Source organism: Marmota marmota, unplaced genomic scaffold (assembly GCF_001458135.2).
Source record: "Marmota marmota marmota unplaced genomic scaffold, marMar, whole genome shotgun sequence".
NCBI lineage: Eukaryota > Metazoa > Chordata > Mammalia > Rodentia > Sciuridae > Marmota > Marmota marmota.
The window spans coordinates 39,737,968-39,763,384 of NW_026000211.1; the positions used below are offsets into that span (position 1 = coordinate 39,737,968).

The 25,417-nt window shown below is 33.4% G+C and overlaps 1 protein-coding gene across 10 annotated transcripts in view; it reads right to left on the reverse strand.

The window, feature by feature from the left end:
• Positions 1–25,417, reverse strand: part of Pcdh9 (protocadherin 9) — an 854,885-nt gene extending 829,468 nt beyond the window's left edge. For 9 of the 10 annotated variants that reach the window (XR_007343326.1, XM_048791776.1, XM_048791773.1 and 6 more), the window contains exon 1: positions 22,250–25,417. Coding sequence is in view for 8 of the 10 variants with exons in the window: in XM_048791776.1 (XP_048647733.1) it covers positions 22,250–25,285 (3,036 nt within the window). In the remaining 2 variants the exon portion in view is untranslated. Of the gene's footprint in view, positions 1–1,628 lie in introns of all 10 variants that reach the window. The other variant, XR_007343327.1, reaches the window with a different exon arrangement.

Below are 25,417 nucleotides of genomic sequence, written 5' to 3' on the forward strand. Positions count from 1 at the left end.
GAGGGGGCATATTTCCAGGGTAATAAAAGGATTAAATATATTTCAAGTAACTATGTGATTGACAAAGAGTATCTTATTTTTTGTCCTGTAAAATTAACAGGGGTAACAGGGGTTAATTAACAAGTTGCTATGTTTTCTCAATACTATACATTAAGTTGCTGAGAGTAGTAAAACAATGATTCATTTAACCAAAACATATGTACATATTCCAACTAAATAAGATGTATCAGTGGTTTTACCACTCTCATAATGTTAGAAACTAATAAAAATTCTCAAGTATCCTTTAATTCCTTGATTTATGGAAGTTAAATAAAAGGGTTTTACAAGCTACAAATATTTCTAAATTTGGTAGAAAAATTATTAAAAACTTAAAGCTAATCATTTTACTATCTGCATTTAGAACTCCATCACCATTGTTAGTAGATTTTATAATTCAAGAAAATCTTTCACAATTGCCCAAGATGTAGCATGATTAACACAGTTGTTATTCATCTCTTTGTCAAATAATTAAATTTGGCATAGTACTGATCCCTTTAGCTTTAGAATTACTATTTCAAGAGGTAACTTAGAGAGCAACCTTTAAAAATACTAGGAATTATTAAGAATGTCATTCCCTAAGTGATATGGGACTATAAAACTGATACAAAAAGTTATTCTGTTATTGCTATAGTTCACTATTTCTAATCCTTGCACAGCATTCAAATACATTTTGTGATTAAAAAACAGAATTCATGCATTTAAGGAAAAGAGGTCTACATGCTATACTTAAAAGACCTTTCCAAAAACGAAAACCCCAAATCACATTTTCAAAAACCTAAAGAATAGTACTCCCATCAGAAACCTATATGAAAATATGTGCAGGGCTGGGAATGTGGCTCAGTGGTACAGCATTTGCTTGAGTATGATACCTCCCACCCAAAACAAAACAAAGGAAAATTTATTTGCAATGTAATTACTAAGTTTTCAAAATATGTGAAAAAATATACACAGCTTTGGTAGTAGAAAATAGTGCCATAATTCTAAATATGATAGACAAGCTGCTTAGTTTGAAAAACAAAAACAAAGAAACAAACTAAAATTGGGAATTGTGAAGCCTTCTATATATTAAAGATAAAATATTTTTATTAAAATTTTAGAATGGCATAAAATAATCTTTTCAAGAACATTTCATAAAGCAAAATATAAATGATTATATGAGATATTTTGTGTATATTCATTTTTCCATCTAATCTAATTTCCCAATTGTGGCCATGAACTAAGCATTCCATTTTGTTTTGTGGTACAGGTATTGAATCCAGGGCTCTCTACCACTGAGCTACATCACCAGCCCTTTTAATTTTGTTTTTTTTTTTTTAATTTTGAGACAAGGGTCTTGCTAAATTGCTCAGATTGGTCTCTTAGTGTGCAATCCTCCTACCTAGGCATACCCAATAGCTGGGATTACAGTGTTAATGGGCTAATGTGCCCAGCTCTCTATAAATAACTTTTTTAAGAAATAAAAGTGATTAAAATTAAATGGGTAGAATTTTACACTGTACAATATTGGGTCAGTCAGTTAAACCAATTCCTGATATTTATGAAAAAGTATTAATGTATTTGATGAGAAATATTATGTGAGCATTAGTTACACAATTCTTTTCCACTTTTTTTTTTTTAATCTATGCTCTTGCAATTCTGAGTCTATGAAGGTCAGGAGCTGGTGCCATTTACATTGTCTACCACATCACTATAGAAAAACACTACAGAATTTTTACTACATTTGCAAAATATTGTCCGGTGCATTAATCCTACCATGTCATTGCTCAACTGCCTAGAATTGATGTGTATTAATCCATGATTATGGAAGTAAAAGACAATATATATGTTGAAAAGCTTTTGCTTTCCTTAAGGCAGGAATTTTCAATGCTAAGACTATTAAATTTGGCTCTTGGAATGTCCATTTGGATCAAGTCTGCCTGTCTGTCACAATCATAACCAATAGGCATAATGTCACTACAAATTATCACCAACATCCAGAATGTCAATGCAAAATTAATCTATTTCTGCACAAAGCCTTATATATTTAGCCCCTAGATAAAGGACAACTCCAACAATATTTTAAGCAATATAGAAAGCTGAATCAACATATCATATTAGGTTACTGTATTCATGTGCATATGACAGAGTTTAGATTTCCACACCCAAACTACGAGTTGTACCAGAAGACTATAACCTATAGTGAAACCAAAACAGCTGTATATACTTCCACCAAAATTTGCTAAAATGAGATTACTTGGGTGTTTGTTTTTATGTTTTGTCTGACAAAACATGAGTTCCATTACAAAAATATGGAACAATACTTCTCTTACACATGACTTGAAACAAATGGAAAAAAAAAAAAACTCTTCCTCACATTGAAATTTATCACTAAGTACCAAGCAAATATTCCTGCATTATCCAGTTTATATCTAAAAATAATGCCTTTCTAATATTTTACCTTACTAATTTAAACAAAGAAAACCCTGAAACTCTAGTTTATTAACAAATTAATACGTGAATTTCCCTTTCCTGTATCAACAGACAATAGAAAGTATGTCCAACATCTTATGGTCTAACAATATCAACTCTAACTTCAATTAACATGTTCAGTACTGCTCTTTAAATAGACTAATGAAATTTTTCTATTAATGTTTATCAGCAAGAGTCATCAAGCCTCCAAATAGATCTCAAACCAAGCTTTTGAGAAAACTGAGTCATCACAATCAAAATGTAAGTAATGTGAATTTCAAAACTATAGGTCTTTGGAGTTACAAATAAGTCTGCTCATCTTATATTAAGAAATTCTTCTTTAAACAGGAAGATCTAATTTTGTTTTCTAGGAATGTGACAGAATTTATGTTCATTTATGTTCTAAATAATAAAAACATGCACGAAAGTGATTCCATGATCCAAAAGTATATACAATGGATAAAAGGTAAACATACTGTAATTTCAAGAATCAATTACCTTTGCCAAATTTGGAATAGGGAAAGCTGTTCATCTATAACTCTCAATTATTTCATTTTTGCCTTCAATTTCACCTCAGTTTAAAACTGTAACATTCTCACCTGGACGTTTTATTAAAATGCATTAATTGTGATAATCCATGATAAACAAATTTAATTTTACTATACTAAAATGGTTCTCTTCCATTATCAGGCATAAGAGGGATACTGAAAGTTGAACACATGGCTGACAAATATTTATCATGAATTGTTGAAAGAGTTTTAGTAAGGAAAGTATAAAGTAGTCAGTAATATGATACATTTGGGGAACTGTATAAAATAGCTGAATAATTTTTGTGTTTGTGGGTGATAAGAGAGGAAAACCTACTCTAGGACAATCATTCAAATTTTATAAATAACAATAAAGTTTTTTATTATATGCATGTTTATAAATAGACATAAAGATGTGCTTTCCCATGCAGGACAGATAAGCTGGGGGAAGGCCCATGTTGATCTTTGCTGGCAAGTTTGTACAGAGGTGGATGGTGGTTGGTGTTTCTGAACAATTCAGGAACAGGGGCTAGAATAAAGGTTGAAAAGAAAAAAAAAAACTAGAAAGCATCATCCTAGTCTAGTACAGAAGTGAGATCTACTTGTTATTGAAGTTTGATCTCCTACTCTTCTAGATTTCTTCTCTGATACAAAGAGTAGTTTAAAATAAAAATAATCACAAACTGTTCTATTTTGAGAGAAGAAAATTACTTTAAATTCATTGCTAAAATCTATTGTTTGGGGAAAATATCTAAAATCCCACTGCCTAAAAGATACAAATGCCAGTTACTCCTCTTACTAGTGTCTATGAATGCTCATTGTAAACTGTGAAGAATTTCCTAATGCCTCAGGTGTAGTTGTATCATCATGCCATGTGTACAAATTTTATACACTGAAGTAGTGAAAATAAAAATAGACTTCAGCTATCCAATTTTACCCTTTCAACAAATAAATTATTTGTGGCACAACTGACTTTTGCTGCTGTACCACAATTTTATTTTTTAAATAAAAGTAAAAGCCAGACATGTAGTGCATACCTATAATCCCAGCAACTCTGGAGGCTGAAGTGGGAGAATAATAAGTTTGAGGCCAGCCTCAAAAACTTAGAGAGACCCTGTCTCAAAATAAAAATAAGAAGGGCAAGTGATGTAGCTCAGTGGGAAAGCATCCCTGGATTCAACCCACAGTATAAAAACCAAAAAAGTTTAATGATAGAGGCGATATAGCTTAGGAGCTAAGAGACATGTCTCTGGCATCAGACCACTAAAGCTGGAATTTCACAGTCTTCCCTTCATCATGAAGCTGTAACCTGAAACCTAAAATAGGGAAAATAATAATAATAATACCTGTCTTAAAGTAGGTGGTCCTATTTAATGATTTAACACATGTAAAGTGCAAAGAATAATACTATGTACATAGTGAACACTAAGTAAACATCAGCTATTATTATCTGGTGTTGGAAACCTAGTTTCATAGCATTATAAATGGAGTTTCTAGAAATAAAGAGATAATGGTGCCAAAGTGAATATTTTTACAGAGCCCAAAATATCTTCCATTTCTCCTAAGAAATGATTTGTTATTTTGTTGAAATTATTATAGATTATTTTGGCCTGTTACTTTTTTACATGTATTTAAAAGTATGTTCAAATTTTTAGTAATAATGACTAATCATGTTAAAGTACTAAATAATTAGTTTTCATTTCAATAACATAGCATCAACAAGTTTATTCTTTTTAAGGTTAGCTCCTTCTCATATGAACACTACTCTAGCTTTATCACGGTTTTCTGATGTTGCTTCTATCCAAATTCCTAATGAATTTACTTCTTTTCCAGGCAAAACATTGGAAGGCAGAGTCTATAGAAATTCATTAATCTACAAGCATCCAATTCCAAATCAGATTCCAGTGACGACATCTCTTTGTACTTTTACAATAGAGAACTGACTTGATTGATCAAATAGCTGTGATTTGCTGCATTGTTCCCAGAGAGGCTTACTTGACAAATGTTCCATGAACTTACAGGTTTTAAATCTTGACCTGACCAGCTTCTCACCTTGCCAGAGACTGCTTATATTTCATTCAATCAATTACGACTACAAACAGATAAATTATGTCTTATGCAAAAATCCTGGGGCATTTTATTGACAAAACTCTATTTTTTTCTTTTATATTTTTGTTGTATATTCCTTATAATTGGCTATCTTATGTATTAGTACTATTCAAGTATTTTTGGATTTTATTTTTAGTAGCCTTCTAATGAGCATATATTCATGGAACAAATATTTAAAAAGCATCACATGTCTATGGAGCATATGGTTATTCTCCAATAATATATATGTGTATATATGCACATATATAATTTAATTGATATTATAATATTTAATTTAGCCTTGATATTATTTATATCACTTTTGCATGTATGGACAAAATCTGCATAATAAATGGACAATCTGGCCCTCAAATTAGATAATCTCGAGTACTTGATTAAGAAACAATTAGGTTTATGCAGGCACTGATTAAATCATTTGATACTACAAAGAAGTTTTCTCGAATTTTCTTTGTAACTATAAACATATTTACTATAGTCACCAGAAATGATAAACAATTGTCCTTTTTGAATGTGAGAAAAGAAAAGCATACAGGGGCTATTACTATTGAAGCTGTCACTAATTGTGGGGACACAGATCTTTGATGTGAGCAGTTGGAAGAATGTGCATAGAAAGAAGCAAGGGGTAGAGATGTATTTACAACAGCACCACGTTTACTGTCATTGGGTGTGATGCTGATATTGAAATATCTCTTATTTTGTGGTGAAATTGGTTGTCAAAGACAAAAAAATATTTATGTCACTTCTAAACCAACTTTATTTAAATGTTACTTTCAATGAACCTTTAGATTTTATGAATTTTATATATTTTCCCCACCTTTATTCTTGACTATACAGATCTGCTTCTCCAATAGGGAACCACACAATGTCTTAATATGAAAAACACTGTAATTCACTGTTTTGTCTTGAAAGCCAACATGATGCATTATAAGAGCAGAACTGAATGATCCAGGTACTAGAGTCTTAAAACTAAAGAAAGCATTATTCAAAATGCCCCACTTTTGCATGACATATTTGAGATATATTTTGGCATACTTGAAGGACTACAGCATATGAAGGGAAACTTTTTTTTCCTGAATTTATGTTCTTTGTATGATTTGTTTGCCCAACTATAATTATACTCCCTCTTAAAAATAGAAGTGTCTAGAACATTTTAAGGAAGGCGTATTTGATGCTGAAAATTCAGTGTATGAGCACTAGAAGAGGCTACTTAATAAGATAAACAAAAAAGTGACTGCTGCCAAAATTTGGCATTTCTGGAACTATAGCTCCTCTGCCAATGTGAACTTCCCAAATGCATAAAATGACTCTGAATTCCATTCACCCACAGTGTAAAATAATCTACTATATATTTATCAACATCAATAAAAGGGTTTGGCTTTCCCAAAGTTTTTTAAGAAGCAGCAGCACAATGCAGTTGGTTGTGATAATTTCAAATAATTGGAGAGATTCCTCAGTAATTGGGATATTACAGCAGGAGAGATGCCTCTGGTGCTGTGCAGGTTTCAGAGCTGTCTGTGGCTCCACGTTTCTGCATTATTCTGAAAAGAATATATAGGTTCTTCTATATGGCAAAACACAATTTTAACTTATGTCCATGCAACCCAATTTTATTTGTTAGACATGCAGGTAGTATATTTGGGAACTATTTTCAGCTAACCTGCAATTCTGTTCTCTGAATCCTAAATTTGATTTTCCTTCAGCAATAGACTGGCAATTCTGATTATTCAGATTATTTCTATGATTTTACTCTATTTTTCTAGAATGAACAGACTGCCTAAATGAGAATTATTTGGTTTAACTAGCTCTGCTAAGACTTATCCTAATTGTTGATAATATCAGTCAAAATTATCAGTTTTGCATATTTTTATTATATTTATACATTTTCTCAAAACTATGTGTTGAACTACTAAATTCACCTTAATACCTTACTACAGAAAATTAAACACAATAATAGTAATTTCCCTTATTTAAATTGACATTTATGTACTTATTTTAAGTTGATAATTTCAATTAAACTGTAAATACCAATAATCTGCTTGAGAATTTACAGTTTTGTGATTTTCTTATTTAGGAGAAAAGTATGATTTTCTAGTTTAGGAAATTAAGCAGAGATCTCAAAGAATATAAAAATAAAACTTTAGGTAGGTGTGGTGGTGCATGCCTGTTATCCCAGGGATTGGGAGATGTGAGGTAAGAAGATTAAAAGTTTGAGACCAGCCTCCACAAGTTAGGAAGGCCCTAAGCAACTCAGAGAAACCCTGTCTCCAAATAAAAAAATAAAAAGAGCTGTGATGAAACTTAGAGGTAAAGCACATCTGGGTTCAAAAAATAAAACAACAACAACAAAAGGACAATGCTCTGTTATCAAAGTGAATCTCAGAGAGTGATAAACAGTGGAGATCCTGCAACTGTCAAGAGACACAAGAGACACTGAACCATGTGACTTAGTTTGACACTGATTTTCTTAAGCCAATGTTAACATTGATTTGAACTGTTTGAACATATATCAACTGATGATAGAAAGAAGTAGACCAGATGGATGCTGGGTGGTAAGAGGAAACCTGCCAAAGAGTGATGTTTCCCTAAGTGATTCATAAAAGCTGTAGTTCAATTTTTAATAATAGAAATGGAAAAATTTCTGATTCCAATTATCTAATTTTCAGAGGACAAAACTAAATTCTCAAGATGTTAAATGAAATTTTGAAAAGTATAAACAGTTTTGAATAGATATTATTGTAGCCTCAAATGAAAACATGCCTATGTAAATATTCATTTTAATAACCACTATTGGTTTATTTTCTCTGGTATACAATGCATAGTCACTTATGAAAACTTAATAAACAAGTAACTGAAACTGTTAATCCATCAAAATGACTCACTGAGTAATGGTATGATTGCTATATTTGTAGTTATCTATAGAAATTGGTTACTACAGACAGGGCAATACTCAAGTAAGTTCCATGACAAATTCTACTTAACGATGTCTTTGATACTAAGGTTACTCTAACTGTTGCTTGGTTCTAAATTAGTTTACCAAATTGTCTATACTTTTATATGATTGAAATGTGAACTACATGTATTTAAATGAATGCTTGTATCAATGATTTTTTTATTTCCAAAAATTACATTATATTTTTATTAGTATATTTAATGAGCAAGTGTTATTTCACATTTTATTCCTGAAGTCTACATATTTTAGAAGGTTTCAATCTTGTAGCTCATTTAATTATTGTAATTACTTGGTGATAGTTGCTTAAGAAGCCACAGAACAGTTGGAAAAATCCTTTTAGAGTTAGGCACCAGCTTGATGGTTATCACACAAGTCTAATTGCAATTAAAATAGTACACTTTCTGGCAGTAAAGGTTTTTCTTTTAAAATATGTTTGCAAAAGAATGTGCAGGTGAAGCATTATATGTATCATTTTTAAAAAAACAAACACTTTGTCAAAAATGATACTGAAATTTTGGAATAACCTGCTTTTATAAATATTCATCCATATGTAAATTAGTATTTTAGAAATGAATGAGTTAAAATAACAGCTTATCTTGCCTGAAATGTAGATCTCTGTTGTGACACTTTCTTCTACTATAAAATAAAAGCTAATTTTCCAAGTACAAGTATCTCAATTTAAAAAAAAAAAATGTGTGTGTGTGTGTGTTTGTGTGTGTGTGTGTGTCTGTGTGTATATATATATATATATATATATATATATATATATATATATATACACACACACACACACAAAGGTCTCTATCTTCAATGTTTATGTCAATGTATTGATTCCCTAAAATACTGTGATAAATATTCATAAGAAAATGGACTTGCCAAAATCGTGACCATCTGGATGCAAAAGCCAATTAAACCAAACATTTATTCCAGTCAGAGTTTAACATCTATGTTCCATTTCTATGTTTGACTTACACCTTTTCAAAGGGTGAAGGCTGAAATGTTCTTTCTCAGAATATAATGACTCACATATCCCATTCAAAATTGAACCCTCTTCAATTTTGGAACTTCATTTCTGGAATCCCTGTATATTTTGACTCAGGTTATTACTCAACATTATCAATGTATGCCATGTTTTCCATGTAATTTTTAATACACTAAACAGGATAATCTCGGGTAGTTCAGGAAATGAAGTTTTACTTGCAACTATATTTTATTAACACCTCTGCTTATAGGAGGACTATGATTTTTAAGGATGAAAAAGTACATTTCTCTTTAAATTAACTAGAGAATAAATTTAAGCCTGGCATTCTTATAATTAGAGTAATAGATCTTAGAATTTTATTATCTCATTGAAAGATCAAGTCACCAAGAGCAGTCAAAAAAAGAGAGAGAGAGCGACTTTAAAAAAATATATTTCAGGGAAATGATGACATCAATTCAAAACGGAGAGAACACTCATTTTTAATAGGGAAATTCTAAGAAAAAAAAGCTAGTGTGCTTAAAATTCACTGGAAAAGCAAAGACAATGTAATTAATTTTCTAAAACTTCCTGTTGTCTTACACTATTCTTGGATAACAACAGTCACTTGTTAGTTTTGTGTTGAGTAAGAGAATGAATAAAAAATAAAAAGAACAAATTTCTGTATATATCAGTGGATTGATCATATGACAGGCCTTTGGCAGCAGAAAATGTCATAGTTATATGTCATATAATTTTAAAAAATACAAATTTTAAACTATAGGACATAATTCTGTAATAATTTTAATAGCAAGGAAAATATGTTTTCTAGTAGTCTAGTGGTAAGTTTTGATATTGTCTAGTTGTCAGATATATATCCAAGTAAGTGTTCGGCAGTCAAAAAAAATCTTCACATTGCTAAATGAGAAAACCAACTGAACCCTGTTAACATAGAGGAAGATGGGCGAGGTACACTGCAGGAAATATCATTTTATTCATAGAGTGTTTAGTCATTATCTGAACTGTAATTTACATAACATGGCCTGGAACTGTCCTTTGTAAAAGCTAATAAAAGATACCAATATGGACAACACAAATAGGATCATCTTAAGGTACATTTCACTATATAAAGCATGTATATACATATATAGCACTTGATATCAGGAGAATGCTATATATTTCAAAACAAATCGATAAAGCCCAATTTTTACTATTACAGTATTTTGAAGAGTATAATTTTGCATGATTACCTCCATGTTTGCCCACATGGTAGAATTAGGTAGAATTCATTGAACATCTACTCTATATAGCATGCTATAGACCTTAAATAACTCCATGAGTTCTGGCCACCAAGAGAATATTCCACACTTTGCACATACTTTGACATTATAAAATGGGAAACCACATCTTAGTATCCTAACACTATAAAAAGGGAAATCACATCTTAGTGTAAAACAAGAAGCCTAAAGAAAGTGGTACCAATTTGCCATGTTTTATCTGCTGATTAAACTTTTCCAAGCACAAATAATAAGTGTTGTTGTCTATTTTTTTTAAGTCCCTCCTTATAACTGAGGCATTATCCTTCACAAAACTAGAATTCAAACAAAACCACAATCTAAAATCAATTCAGATGCACTAAGAGGGTAGGAAAAGTCCAATAAGAAGTTAAAATTTTAATATCTGCTTTCTAAATCACAATGAAGCCACCTGAAATGTGACTACCTCTAGTTCTTAGTTGATAATGTTAATTGAATTAGTTACAAATCTCTATTATATTTGCTTCAAATTCAAATTAGAAAATTTATCTTGATGACTTCTACTACCCCTGCCCCTGTAGGGTTAGTTTTTTTAAGAAAAAAAAGTAGAGGATTTTGGCTCAGGATATATATATATATATATATATAATGTACTTTTCAGAGACAAACATACTGCATTACTTTTTAATTTGTTGGGTGTCATTGATATTATTATGTCACCCATATATTACTCAAGCATTATAAATTTATATATTCAGACAATAAAAACTTGCTTATAACTAAATGCATATCATTGTAAAATAAGAAAAACATAGTAAAAACTGTTGGTTATTATGCCTCTGGCATCAATTTAGCAAATCCCAGAAATATGATTCATATACTCCAGGGCATTTTGACTAGTTTGATTACACCATGGATGCCATTACTTCAACAGGGATGCTTTCTAGTCTATGGAATAATTGGAAGCAAGAACCAGCAGGTTTCAAATGACTCCAGCTGTGTTAAGTACTGACTGTGAAACAGATTCACTCTCTTATATGTTGTTTTGTAATGGGAGTGATGTATAAGGTGAAAATCCCCAGACGGGTGGAGCTCCTATGCGTAACTGACAAAGAGCTAAATTAATAACAAATACTGAAAGGAAGAGAATAATTTTAAAACACAACATGCAAATGAAATAGGTAAACTACTTTCAGATGAAGCAATAATGCCAATGTAAAACATTAGGAACTGAGACCAAAATGAAACATCTCATATGCTTTGTTCGGATGCTGTTTCAGAACTCTTAAATAACCAAAGATCAGATAGTGGTTTAAATGAAAAACAGGTCAACATTGATGATTTACCTATAAAAAAGATAATGAAACTCAGATCCAAGAAAACCATAAAAAACAAAACTAAGAGGGCATTTATTAAGTAAGTGAACATGGGCACTCCTCTCAGTGGTGAAGGGAGACCCCTTAACAAAAGGATGGAAAAACTAATAAACTCAATCACTTAATCTCAGGACAACTTTTTGGATTAGGCATGACTACATTCATTATATAGACAAGGAAATCAAGGCCCGGTACATTTAAATGATGTAACCGATACTACACAGTTTCTATGTAGTAGTTCACCACATCATTTTTCTTACTCCATAAATCAAACTATTTCTCATAGTCTGTTTCTTCAGGTAGAAAAAAAATTAAATAGGCTACATAATCTCAAAGGCACATTTGAGTCTTGAGAATATGAAACTATTCTATAGATCTATTAGACACCAAATTTATCTTTCTAAATTTAACATAGTAGCTAGACACTGCATTAATCATTATTCCATTATTATTTTGCTTCTTTTTATAGAATTTATACTGGATTCTAGTGTACTATGTGAATAGCTGAACATTCTATTAAGGGGATGTCACTGTAATACTACTTATTTCTTCCGATAACATGTATTTCTATCAAACAGGTATCTAAGCAAACCTATTTATCATAATTATTTAGAAGTAGACAGTAATTAAAGTCTTCATAGGTTTAAATAAATTTTTTGGATGAGGAGGCTTGAAAGAGAAGGAGGCTGAACCACTTTTATTTAACTCACCATTCCACTTCTGATTATATTCTAAAATACATAAATGAAAACATTGTATGATTGGCAGACATAATGGTGTGTAAGAAGTGAGGGAGAAAAATGGAAACCACAGATGTCTGGAAGTGATAGAGAATTGTAGGGTGAATAAAAATGACAATCTCTTCTTTATATGGTGTTGGAATAATTTAGTTGAAAATATTGTACATACACAAAGTGTACTTCCAACATCAGCAGGTCTCCCAAGTTAGATCAACACTTACCAAATGTCTCTAAGTTCACAATTCTCAGCACTATTGCAGGTTCACTGTTAGAAATAATTGAGTAAGACATGGTCTCTTATTTTGAGAGACTTTCTTATATTCTCCTTAATTATTATGATATAGGTAATAATATACCAATATTTGGTTTGTCTGACTTCCACTGGAGATTTAAGAGCATCAGGATCCATGACTGTGTTTTGAATAATCCTGACTATTTTCTTGGGTTGACCCTGCATCAGCTGGAGAGGATGCACAGCTCTGCCAATAACAGATGGTCCTACAGGAATAGTTTAAACCCTGAGGAGTGTTGCTCCCAGTATCATCCAGAAGTCAATAACCCTTAGCTAAAGCAAAATTTAATTGTCTAAAATAGAGACTTTAGGTGTCAAAATGCCTTTTCTTAATTATTACTATGTTTAAAAATTAATCAATGAATTAAACATATTTTTCTGCCACTGTTTGGCAGAAGATCTTGCTGTCAAGACCAGGAAGGAAAATGAGTTCATGTCACACTAAAATGCCTTAAAGATTGTGTGTCTGTTTTTATTATAGTGTAAAGTAATTTTTATTCTTATTTCAAGGCCAAAAACAAACCAATTTTCTTTAAATTCTGCAAATCTCAATCTTTTATGCTTGTATTTGAATGGGGGTGTGAATGTATTGAAATATTATTAACCTATAAAGCTAAATCTAGTTTTATTCCTTAACTTGAAAAAGGCATTATTAAGAAAAACTCAATTTTAAATCTAGCAAAGTAAAACCATATTATCTGAAGCCATAAGTCAGGGGAAAAAAAAGAATTTCCTATTTTCAGCAAGAGAGAACATGTTGTAGATTTTGTTTCACCATTTGTGGATATCTTAAAGCAAAACATACATAATAGATATGGATAGATGATAGATCTGCAAAAATAATTTACATCATTTAAAAATATATGGAGAAACTAAAAACCTAGATGAATATTAAATAACAAGTGAATACAGTCCACCTAGTGAATAACAAGAAATGGAGCAAAGAAAAGTTGCCAGTCCAGGTGTGTTCACAGCTGACACACAGAGGAAAGGCTATTGTGATTCCAGACTTCCAATGTGAAAATCGGTTCAATGACATGAATATATGACACAGGAGGGCATCAACTCACAACTCAAAACTCACTCTATTTTGTCTCCATTTGTCACTTGCACCTTCTACAAAAAGTTTCCTGCAGAATCCTATGTGGCTGTGTATTTGAAAGTCCTCAGCATGCAGCTGCTATCACACAGAGGCATAGATTGGTTGCATCCTTCGAATCCAAAAAAGCACCAGTATTTTTTTCTCAGAAAAGATCTACTACGGAACTACTGTCAGCAGAAGACGTTTTTCTTCCTTTAAAAGATACAGCTTCATTTCATAAATCCTTTTGTGTTTCCATTCTTCGTACTGATGTTTGTTTAATGAGTAAAAACAAAACAGCCAAAACCCTCATTTGTTGAGTTGTGATTGCTTTTATCTTGCACACACACACACACACACACACACACACAAAACAAACCTGTTTTGTTTTCAAAATGAATCATCTATGATGAGTCTCAGCCAGCCACTATGCCTACTGTGAGCTGTACATGGATCATATACTTTTTGTGGTAGGCAAAAAATACAGAATTTGTAAAATCATTTAAAAATATGCATAGCTATTTCCACCAATTTACATCTAACAGGCTAGTCAAAGACATTAAGCATTAAGGAACTGCAAGGCATTTACTGTCATGAAGGTAAATATAATGAAATATATATACATCTGGAGTGAAATGCTGAGCCACAAATACACAGTATTTATAAATAAAGCAAAGTGGAATTAAAGAATAGTTTGAGAAATGATTCAACAAGAATTCCTCTGAGTAGAAGGCACTCAGGACACAGCCCTCTTCATTATAGTAATGTTATACAGTCTCATAGATACCTAGGGTTTTAATCTGATTTATGTTGAGAGAGTCTGCATGCACAATTGAGAGTTTCTTCTCAGGAGAGGTGAAATCCACATCAGGGGCATCGGAGGCACCACAAGTAAGCACAAACTGGCCTGAGTGCATCATTTATATTTAATAATTAGAATCATCAAGGACCAAATTTGTCCATTCTATGGTAAATATTTGAGATTTTTATTCTTTCAGATGCATCCAATGTTTCTGCATTTGGAGAAAATAGGCAAGACTAATTCCCTAGGCTATAAATCACTCTAATATGGAAGAAAATGTGTTAGCTAGTTATATTACAAAGCCTTTATTTCATATTTAATAGGCACCTGCAATACCAGCATTATACAAAGCTCTCTACTTTGCAAATCTTTAAAACCCCACTTAATTTTCAGCACTGATTTCCTGCAATCTAAGAGCTTATGAAGGGTTCACTGTGTTCATACAGATCTATGCAAAATGTGCCAGAGTTTCCCTGTCTGTGATGGCATTCATTTGGAGGTGAATCCCAAATTTCTATCACTGGCATGCTTATTTCCGACTAAAATAAATATTCTCAGGATGAAAGCTGAAGATTAGGAGGGCAGAAAAGGAGGCAAAGTAGCTAGCACTGGGAGAGATATATGCAAATATCAGCTCAATGACAATTCTTCATACCGGTTACAATGGAAGCTTAAAGATCCAAATACTCTGCAAACCATTAGCTCCTCAATATCCTGAAAGGGATTAGAGGGTTTCCTAATCAACTGCTAACAGACTGAAAAAGGCCTGGAGACTGAATTATTAGCGAAGCAGTGTAATAATAAAATGTAGAGATGGTCAGATAGATAAACTGCAAAAGAGTGTTAAACACAAGATATTATAAAAAATAAGATAAAATTGATCAAAATTTTCATTCTTTCCAACAGCTCACATAATTAAAAACCTTTATGAATTAATGTGGTGAAGCTGTATGTAGAGGAGACCTGTGGAGAAAAGTAAATTTCATTTCTTTTCACCCCGACATACCAGTATAGAGTAAAATGACTAGAAAAAAAATTTAATCAAATATGTCTCAGAGATCTTGCCCATGCTTACATCTTCACCACCCTTAATAAAAGGTGGTCTCAAATCCATCATTTTATAAATGTAATATGTGCTTATGGCATTTTAATCAATCAAATTGGTAAGGATCGATGGAAAATATTTTCACAAGCCATTAAATAATGGGATACATATATAAAAATAAATCCTGAATGAATGACTGAATGACTCTGAGTTCTGAATTTCTTAAAATCATATGTTATGGCTCAGAAAATTCTACAGATTTTTGCCATTATTCTCATCCATAAGAGCTATAACTGTCCAAAGGACAAAAATATGAATGAGAGAGATTAAAGATAGCTGCTTTTCCAGTTTATTCCTGTCATTACTCTTTACTATTAAAAAAGGACAGTTAAGTTGGGTAGGAATTTCAAATTTTAATGAATGTTGGCTTAGGGAAAAATGAATATAAGTCAAAAGCAAAATGCCAATCGTGATAATATATCCTGCAAGTTTTATGCTTCTGATGACTGACAGTCCAATAGGTTTGTATCAAACAAAGGCAAAACGCATGTATTCCTTTCTAATTGAAATGTTTGACAGATTTTACAGTTTTCTGAAATAACAACTGATAAAAGCTTAAACAGCAGAGTATATCTCTTTATGTCTTGATTTCTATATTACATTTGCATTTACTTCTCTAGTATGATACAAATTTGGAGATGTTGTCTATTAAAAATCCCATAAGATATTAGCATTACTACTTATAAAGTCTGATTCCTAAGCCTCTGTGAAACTTTAGAGCAAGCCTCACCCTGGTTTTCATTTGCAAATTCTCACTAATGTCTAACCTATGATTGCAATCATATTTAAATGAGCCTGATAAAAATTTTAGGGTCCTTGTATGTGCAAGTTCTGGAAAGAATATTAAATGTGAAAATGGGTGTCACAAAAGCAAAAGTATTTTAATTCCACATTATATAATTCTTAATTATTTTCCAATTAAGCTAAATATACATTAATTGATTTACTAACATTAGCAAAGGCTAATTTGTAGTTTTAATAAGGATCCTCTTCAAACACCAGACTAAATTTAGAGAAAGCTTACCCTAAGGATTTCAAGTAAAAGTAGTAAACAATCCACTAGATTCTCAGTTTTGTTTTGTTTTCAAGTATACACAAACCAGCAAGTCAAACTGAGAAGTATTGAAACAGAGCAAGACAGACATTTGACTTGGCCCCCAAAGCCAGTGAACACTCAGACGGGTGCAGCTGGACCAACACAGTCACTGTAGTTTAGCTTTGGCATTCGGTTAACTTCTGAATTCCCCCAACCAAAAATATTTAGAAATTGAAGAATTTAAATAATGAAAATAATTGTGGAAACAGCGTACAAGAAAATATGATTTACAAGTGTCATTTTCTTCCTTCATATTGTAGTGTAAAATAATGTAATGTGAAAAATAATGCAGTAAGAAGCCTTATCTAATATTTGGGATGTAATTTCCAGCTATTATGTGTATGTCAACATGAAAATTAAACCTTAACATTCAATATAAGTCACAAGTGATATAAAGAAATCTGATTCTAGATTTAGGTTTTGAAATTAAATCTAAATTCTCTATTTTTCTAATTTGCTTATTTTAATTTGTGTTATCATGAGAAGGTAAATTATAGCTTGCCACTATTTAAATCACAATAATATGCATATAACATAAGAATAGATATATTGTTATAAGTACAAAATTTACAAACTCAGAGCCTTGTTCATACCTAGGCAACTGCTGTACCATTGAGCTACTCCCCAGCACTGTAAGATAATTTTAATGATGCCAAAGACTGTTCTGTCATGCCATGAGAATGACTCATTTGAAACTAAGGGACTCATTAAAGTATATTGTATCTAAATCTATAATAGAAAGAAAATTTGAAAATAAGTGAATAGAATATTTTAACTACAGAAATTATTTTCTCCATGTTAGTAAATATTTAGAAATCAGCAGGTATGTTGATATTTAATACAGTGGCAACTTTTTATTTCTATTATATATAAGGTTATTAGGAATGAATGCCAAAATGTGTCTTGAATTTTATATTTTAGGAGAAACAATATGAAAATATAATCATAAAATATTTGTCTCACAAATCCAAGAGAAAGATAGCCAGTTTGAATGAATAACCCATCCTCCTTTCAAAAACCTTCATCAGTATCTAATGGTTCTTCATGTTTTCTACCTCCTAAGTTTGAAAACTGACTTCATAACCATAGGGCATTTAGCAAAAGAGAAGTAGAAATAAAAATCATAACTAACAACCCTGCTAAAGTAATTCACATTTTAGAGGGCAGTTTTTCATGACATGTCATCGGTGCTCAACCATCACTATGTATGTACTCTAAAATGTAGAAGTTGAAAATGTCTTGAAGTTTTCACTAGTCTCAAAGTAACATTTGCTCTCTTGACTTTCAATTGCATCTTTCTTTCTGAGTGTTCTAAATATCAATTTTGTGACTGCCTTGTGCATTTTACATGAGATAATAACATTTCAATAGTGATTGTAGTGGATTACTCAAAAATGAAAAGTAATCATAAATGTAATATACTACCTCTAAATGGCTTGGAATTGAAGCAGTTCCCTTTACAACGGTAAAAGCACACAAACACACTTGAGTACAGCATGCATGCACATTTTCAAGGTACAAATTCTTCAATTTATATACAAACGTATATATGAGCAAATAGTCTACATTACATAAAGTTAAAGTCAGGATGCTTGAGCTCTAAAATGAGCATTTCATTTAGAAAATTAAATATGACTGTTTATCCAGAACCAAACTCTAGTGAAACTCTCACAGATTATTATTTGAAAAACTTGTCAAATGTAAATAGATCACTTTTTTTTATGTTAACATTTTCATTTATTTCCAGCCCTACCCCTTGGAAAAAAAAGCACACTGGGGCCAAGAAAATTAATTCCCCAAATGCTGTCAACGGTTTGGGAAACAGCAATATAAACAGCTTACTGTAAGGCCTCCAGCTACAATAAAACGGCTGTCAATAATGGGCTGAGATTTGAACTGTGCAAAAACAGGTCCACTGGATATGATTACACGAAAAAGGAATTGGCTGATATTTCTTGTTCTAATATGCTAAGGCAGATTCTCAAAGTGTGGTCCCTGGACTAGCAGCATCAATATTACCATGAAAATTGTCAGTGATGTAAATTTACAGATCTGACCCAGTGGTACTCAATCATACCCTCTCTAGATAGGGCATAAAAGTTTGTGTTTTAAGAAGTACTCTAGGTGAATGTGGGATATTCTACAATTTGAGGACTGATATCATGTTTTTAAATCATATTCATCAATTTTTAAATCATATTCATCAACAATACCTTTCTCCTTTTAGACAAATATACAAATTAACTTTATTATTTAAAACCCTATTGAAATTTATTATGTTGTCATCCTCTTAAGCTGAGAGCAATGAACTTTGCTTTGTTATATAAATAAACATCAGGATATGATCTTTTGCTTTAAAATGCAAACTCTCAATCTGTGAATGTTGAAGTCACTTTCAAAATTCATGAGAAATATAGTAATGGGTTTGTTATATTCAAGAAAAATAAAAGCTTAGCAAGATAGAGTGAATGAGAAATACTTGTTTACAATTGTATGTTCTTTGCAGGTCAACACAAGGGGGGACAGCAAGAGGGAAAAAGTCAAACAAAAATCACTGCCCCACAAACAACCCCATGGTGTAGAAGAGTTAGACATTATATTTTCACTGAATAGACAATAAAAATTAGTGTTATTTATCTTTGGTCACCCTTAGCTGAAGAATCTTGCATTTTACCCACTATCAATTAGCACCATTAGTGAAAAGTGTCATGTTAATAGCAATTGGGCCCACCCAACTAAAAATCTCCACAGATTATATATATCAGCTTAAAAATCCCCATTTGTAGTGATTCATTTACATTTTTCAAAATTGTATAGATTCAGGAGCTCATTTTGTACAAATGTCACTAGTTGAAGTGAAGGAACTAAAAAAGTATTTTGACTTTTTTACCTTAACTATAACATCTTCAGACAGCTATCATGTAGTTCAGCAACAACAAATTTTCAAAGGATAGTATATAATTTATGTCCCCTATTCATAGAAAATATGCCTCTTTTCCATAAAATTGTGCATATTGCTCTGTATATCCCCATTACCTCTCTCCTTACTCCCAATATTCCTTTTCTCCAAATCACTACTTTTCTCAACATAAAAACTTCTAAAATGTGTAAGCAAAGCAATTTTAGTAGCTCTTTATCAAAGTAGTGAATTATAGCTACATTTGAACATTGAAATGCCTATAGGAGAACTGCAAAGTGACGCATGGTCAGAAACAATGTCTAAAGTGCACTTTGGTTCCAGTTAGAGAATTACTCAACATCCTATTTGAAAGATTACATCATACAAACAAATATCTTTGGGACTGATGAAGCCTCAACAAAAGGTCTTTTCTATGCTTTGCTGAAATGCACTTAACTTTTATGTCTTTACACTATATATAAGTTCAACTATTGGAAAGAAGTCAGAAAAAGTTGGCTTACCCTTCAATGCTAATACCCATCAGATTTATGAAAAGAAAAATATTGTAGAAAGCTTATTAGTACATTTCTTTGGAAAGCAAATTTCAGATTTTATATGGAAAGTTTCAGATCACAGTAGCTTGTTCAAGATATTATGCAAATCATAAAATACCATAAATATATTGTGAACAAACTTCATAATAAAAACTAATAAATAATTTTCTTTTTTTCTTTAAAATAGCAACTTTTTAATTAAGCCCATTTAGTGCTATCAATTAATTTCACTATCATCATAAACTATTTATTAATCTTTAAAAATATTTACTAAGCCAGGACAATTTCCAAATTTTAAAACATCAGCCTCTTTTCAAATGCTGATAAAGTTAACATGAAAATAAGTCACACTTCCAACTTCAACTTATAACCCCATAATCTCTACTAGGACTTCAATAATGTCTTATTTATTTGAAGTCATTTCATCCTGTGCTTTTAAGCTCCAAATATGTGTACTTCTAAAATGCTATAGATATTTAATAATTTAAAGGTAGATTTTTTTTTGTAAACCATAGACAGTATGCTTATCTAGGGGCATCTGTGTGATCAGTTGTCAACATTTTTACAAATATCTTATGAAGCCTTAAAGTCATTTCAGGCAAAAAGCAAAAAGGGATAGTAAAAGGGGAAACAGTTTCAGGAAGACACCCTTCTCCACCCTACCCCTAGAAAAGAAAATCCCTTGATTTTTCCACAGTCTCATCAGTGACTCTCAAGAATATTCTGAAAACTAATTTTGTTTTACTTGAATTTCTGAAATCCATATGTTCCTGATTTTTAACAATACAGATGGGTCATCACCAGAGGTGGTCCAATATCATTAAAGACACAACTTGGATTAGGAAATCCCAGAAAGTTGGTGTGGTGAGAGCTAATCCGAAAAGAGCAAGCAAATGAACTTAAATGTTAGTTGCTCCAGAGCAACTATCATTAAATAAAAGGTATCTCTTTGGCTGTACTACCAGCTTGATCTTGCCCTCCCCCTTTTTCCTTACTACTGCAGGATTGGCATCTGGCCAGCAAAGGCGACATGATACCCTAGTGCCATCTACAGGCTATCATCGACATTCAAATTTTGTGGCAACAGACAAGCACCAGTGAAATAAATTAGACAGCGCTGCATTTAAATCTTTATTAGCAAGGAATTATTAGACCTAAGAAAAACTAATTCTGGATTTGGTTGAAATATGAGTTTCTCAGTCTCTTAATCCCTCTTCATATGGCATATTTCACAGTTTAAAATGAGTTATGACAGATCACTTATGCATTACTAAGATGAGAGAGTATTTACAATGGATTCATTCTTTTCTCTATAAATCAGTTATATGAGGGAGATAGCATTCCTTTTTTCTTATTTTTTCCTTTTTGAAAGTTTATTTGGCCATTGTGGACACTGAAAATCTTTCTATCAAACACCCAATTTACTATATTACAATAAACAATTTGAAATCACAGAGGAGACTTCCTATATGGCTTAGTTGCAATCTATCAACAATCATGTGCTTCACAACTGATGTACATTTAATATTAACTATCTTGTTTAGAGACTAAAAAAAATTAACCCCTTTAGCAACCACAGCTCCAACATAAGTGGCATCAGACCTTCAAATGTCATTTAAAACTTGAGATTTGAAGGTGACTTTTTAGATCAAAAGGTAACTGTGAAAATTTTGAAGCTGTCAATTTGGAAACCCCAGGAGTAGAATTTGGCATATTAGGATGGGTTTTCTTCTTTAGCAAACATTATCATGGGACATTTTGGAATAATTTCTTCTTTTCATCTTTTGCCATTTGAAGGAAACTGGGAGGTTAAATAATTCTCAGAACTCAGAAATTTCAAAGCTGTTCTAAAAATTCTTGACTGAGCCCCAGAGGAATAGAAAAGGGGTCAAGTTTTTTTTCCCTCTTTGTAACTAAGCTAAAGTTAGACCAAAACAATAGACACACTGGCACGTTAATACTGGTTGACTGGGCACTTGTATGCAGTACTTATAGACCAGTAAAAGTGCTCGTTTACCTGTCTGGTGTGTAAGGGGCCCTTTGTCTTGAAGCCTCCTTGGGAACTGCACTCTGAGGCACTGAAGTGATCTGAACTAGTGGAAGAGCGTTTGGAAAGGGTGTCACAACCCCCGACAAAGGTGTTGTCCAAAGGGAGCTCCTGAATCACATGGTGCTTTTTCACGGAAACTGGAGTGTCTGGTTTGAGATGAAAAGCAGGCTGTGGAGAGGCAGATTTGTAGTGCTTGGCCAGGTCAGGGCTGTTAGGCTTGAAGGTTGTTGGAGGTGCTGGGCCCCAGTCAAATCTTCCTATACTTTGCTCCTCAAGCTCAGCTGGCAGGCTTATTGTCCCATTGATAGGTTCATGAACTGCATCATCAGGTTTGGACTCTTCGATAGTAACAAAGTTCAAAAGAGAGCTCTTGGGAGACTTTCTTTTCTTCCTTTTCTTTTTCTTGTTTTGTTTATTCTCCTGGTTTGGGGACATCCATTCAGCACCTTGCTTGCTCCTCTGAGCTGCTTTGAACCTGGACGCATGGCGACAGCGCACCAGAACAGTGACAAAAATTACAACAATGACCACCATGGCCCCTGCGACAATGGCAATCATGATGGTGAGATAGTCTTCATTTTGATAGGGCTGGCTGCTATCCCCTATGTTCCTGTCCAGTGGGGTCTCCATAGTCCTGCGGATCAAGTCATAGATATAGGAGGCATTTCCAGCAGTGTCATTAACATAAAGAAATACAAGCACAAGTGTGTGCAAAGACTTGGGGTACCCCAGATCACTAATGTTGACCACCAAACGGTGTAAGCCCACATCGGTAGGTGCCGGCTTTTCTTCTAGGGTGATGTTACCTGTTACCGGATCGATCCGAAATAAGCCTTTGTTGTTCCCACTCACTATTGTATACTTAAGTTCTGCATTCATTCCAGTATCAATATCCACTGCAAAAACTTCTGCTACCACGGAGCCAGGGATGGCTGAGAGGGGCACCAACTTAAAGGAAGTGTTAGATGGTGGAGAGATGACAACTGGACTGTTGTCATTCACATCCATGACATTGATAGTTACTTTTGCAGTAGAGGAACGAGGTGGTTGTCCTCCATCAGTGGCTTTGACATCAAAAGTGTAGGAACTCTGCTGCTCTCTATCAAATGAGACATTTGACTTTATGACTCCAGAATAAGGATCCAGCACAAAATTATCATTGTCATTTAGAATGGAAAGAGTCACAGCTTTATTCTCTCCAGCATCTGCATCTGTCACTGTGATTACCCCCACAGTACTATACTTTGGCAGATTCTCAGACACAAAAAATTGAAAGTGATTATGAGTAAACTTGGGGCTATTGTCATTCTCATCCAGAACAGTAACTATCACAGCCGCTTGGCTTTGGAGGGGAGGGGTCCCATTGTCCCTGGCAGTTACTGTAAAAATGAATCGCTCTTGTTCTTCTCTGTCAAAGACTCTGGAGGCTGTCAAAACTCCTGTCTTTCGGTCCAGATCAAAGAAGGAGGCATTCGGTCCAAGCTGATAAACAATGTCTGCATTTTTCCCACTGTCTTCATCTGTGGCACTAATAGTTGTTAAGTATAACCCACGTCGGTTGTTTTCAGAAACTGACAGCTCAATTACAGGCTGGTTGAAAATTGGTGGGTTGTCATTTTCATCCTCAAGCTTAACCCTTACCAGGGCAGTCTGATTTAAACTGGGCTTCCCAGAATCAGAGGCAACAATTTTAAAGCTGAATTCTTTGGTGCCCTCATAGTCCAACAAAGAAGAGGTCTCTAACAAATATTGGTTGTCATAGACTGCCTTCAAGTGAAAGGGGACCTCTCTTTCAATAAAACAGATCACTTTGCCATTCACATCTGTGTCCTTATCAGAAACTGTAATTAGGGCAATTTTTGTATTGACAGGATCTTTCTCAGATAAATACACAGTGCCATTGATGGGACTTATAATGTACCTGAGGTCTATGTTTGGAGGGTTATCATTTACATCAGTGACATTGATGGTAACCGTTGCTCGAGCAGGAGTGGAGCTGCCATCACTAGCCAGCACTGTCACTTTGTGAATGGCTGTTTCTTCTCTATCTAAAGACCTCTGAACTGTAATCAGCCCGGTAGTATTATTTAAAGCAAAGAGTCTTTTGGTTGCAGGGGCGACCTGGGCACCAAAAATGTACCGGATTTCAGCATTGCTGCCTATATCTGCATCAGTGGCATGGAGCTGAATTACAGAGGTACCTACAGGAGCATTCTCTGGAATATGCACCTCCACTTGACCCTCTTTAAACACTGGCCTGTTGTCATTTACATCACTTACTGTGACCTGCAGTATGGCTGTGCTGGATTTCTGTGGAGTGCCTCCATCCTCCACTTTGATTTTCATCACATAGGTATCTTTCTGTTCTCTATCCAAGTTTTGCTGAACAATCAATTGTGGCCACTTCTCTCCCTCCGGAGTTTCCACGATATCCAGTCCAAAAACACTCTGCCCATTTAGCAATTCATAATGCTGTACACCATTGAAGCCTGTGTCAGGATCTGTTGCTGATGGAATTGGAAAGCGGCTGTTGATCAAAGTGTTTTCTGGAATGGAAATATTGATGACAGGAGATGGAAACATGGGGGCATTATCATTGGTATCCTTGACAATTATCTTTATTTTGATCAGCCTGAAAAAGTCATTGGGGAGGATCACCACCTCAAGTTCAAAGAAGCACTCATTTTCCTCAGCATAAGAAGCTCCAGCACAGAGTTTTTCTCTGTCTATTCTATTGGAGGTTGTGAAAATTTCCCCAGTGCTGCTGGATACTTTCACCAAAGGGGCATCCCCAGCTTTAGAAACCAGTCTGTAGACAAGGCTGGCACTCGTCCCTGTGGCAGCATTGATGTGAGAAATGTTCAGATCCTTTGGTATGTTTCCTATGGGCACATTTTCAGGCAATTCCTCTCTAATAGTGTAAATAAGTTCTTGAGCTATTGCGGAATCCAGCCTTAAACAGGCAATCAGAGCAGCCAACAGGTAAAAATCCCTCAGGTCCATGATAATGTATTTATTTTCTTTTCCTGGATTTTAGGGTTTAAAGGTTTCCACTGAGGGATGCACGAATTGCAAGAGGAAGTGTGCATGGACTGGAGGATGCATTACATCTCATCGCTTATTTGGAGACAGCCA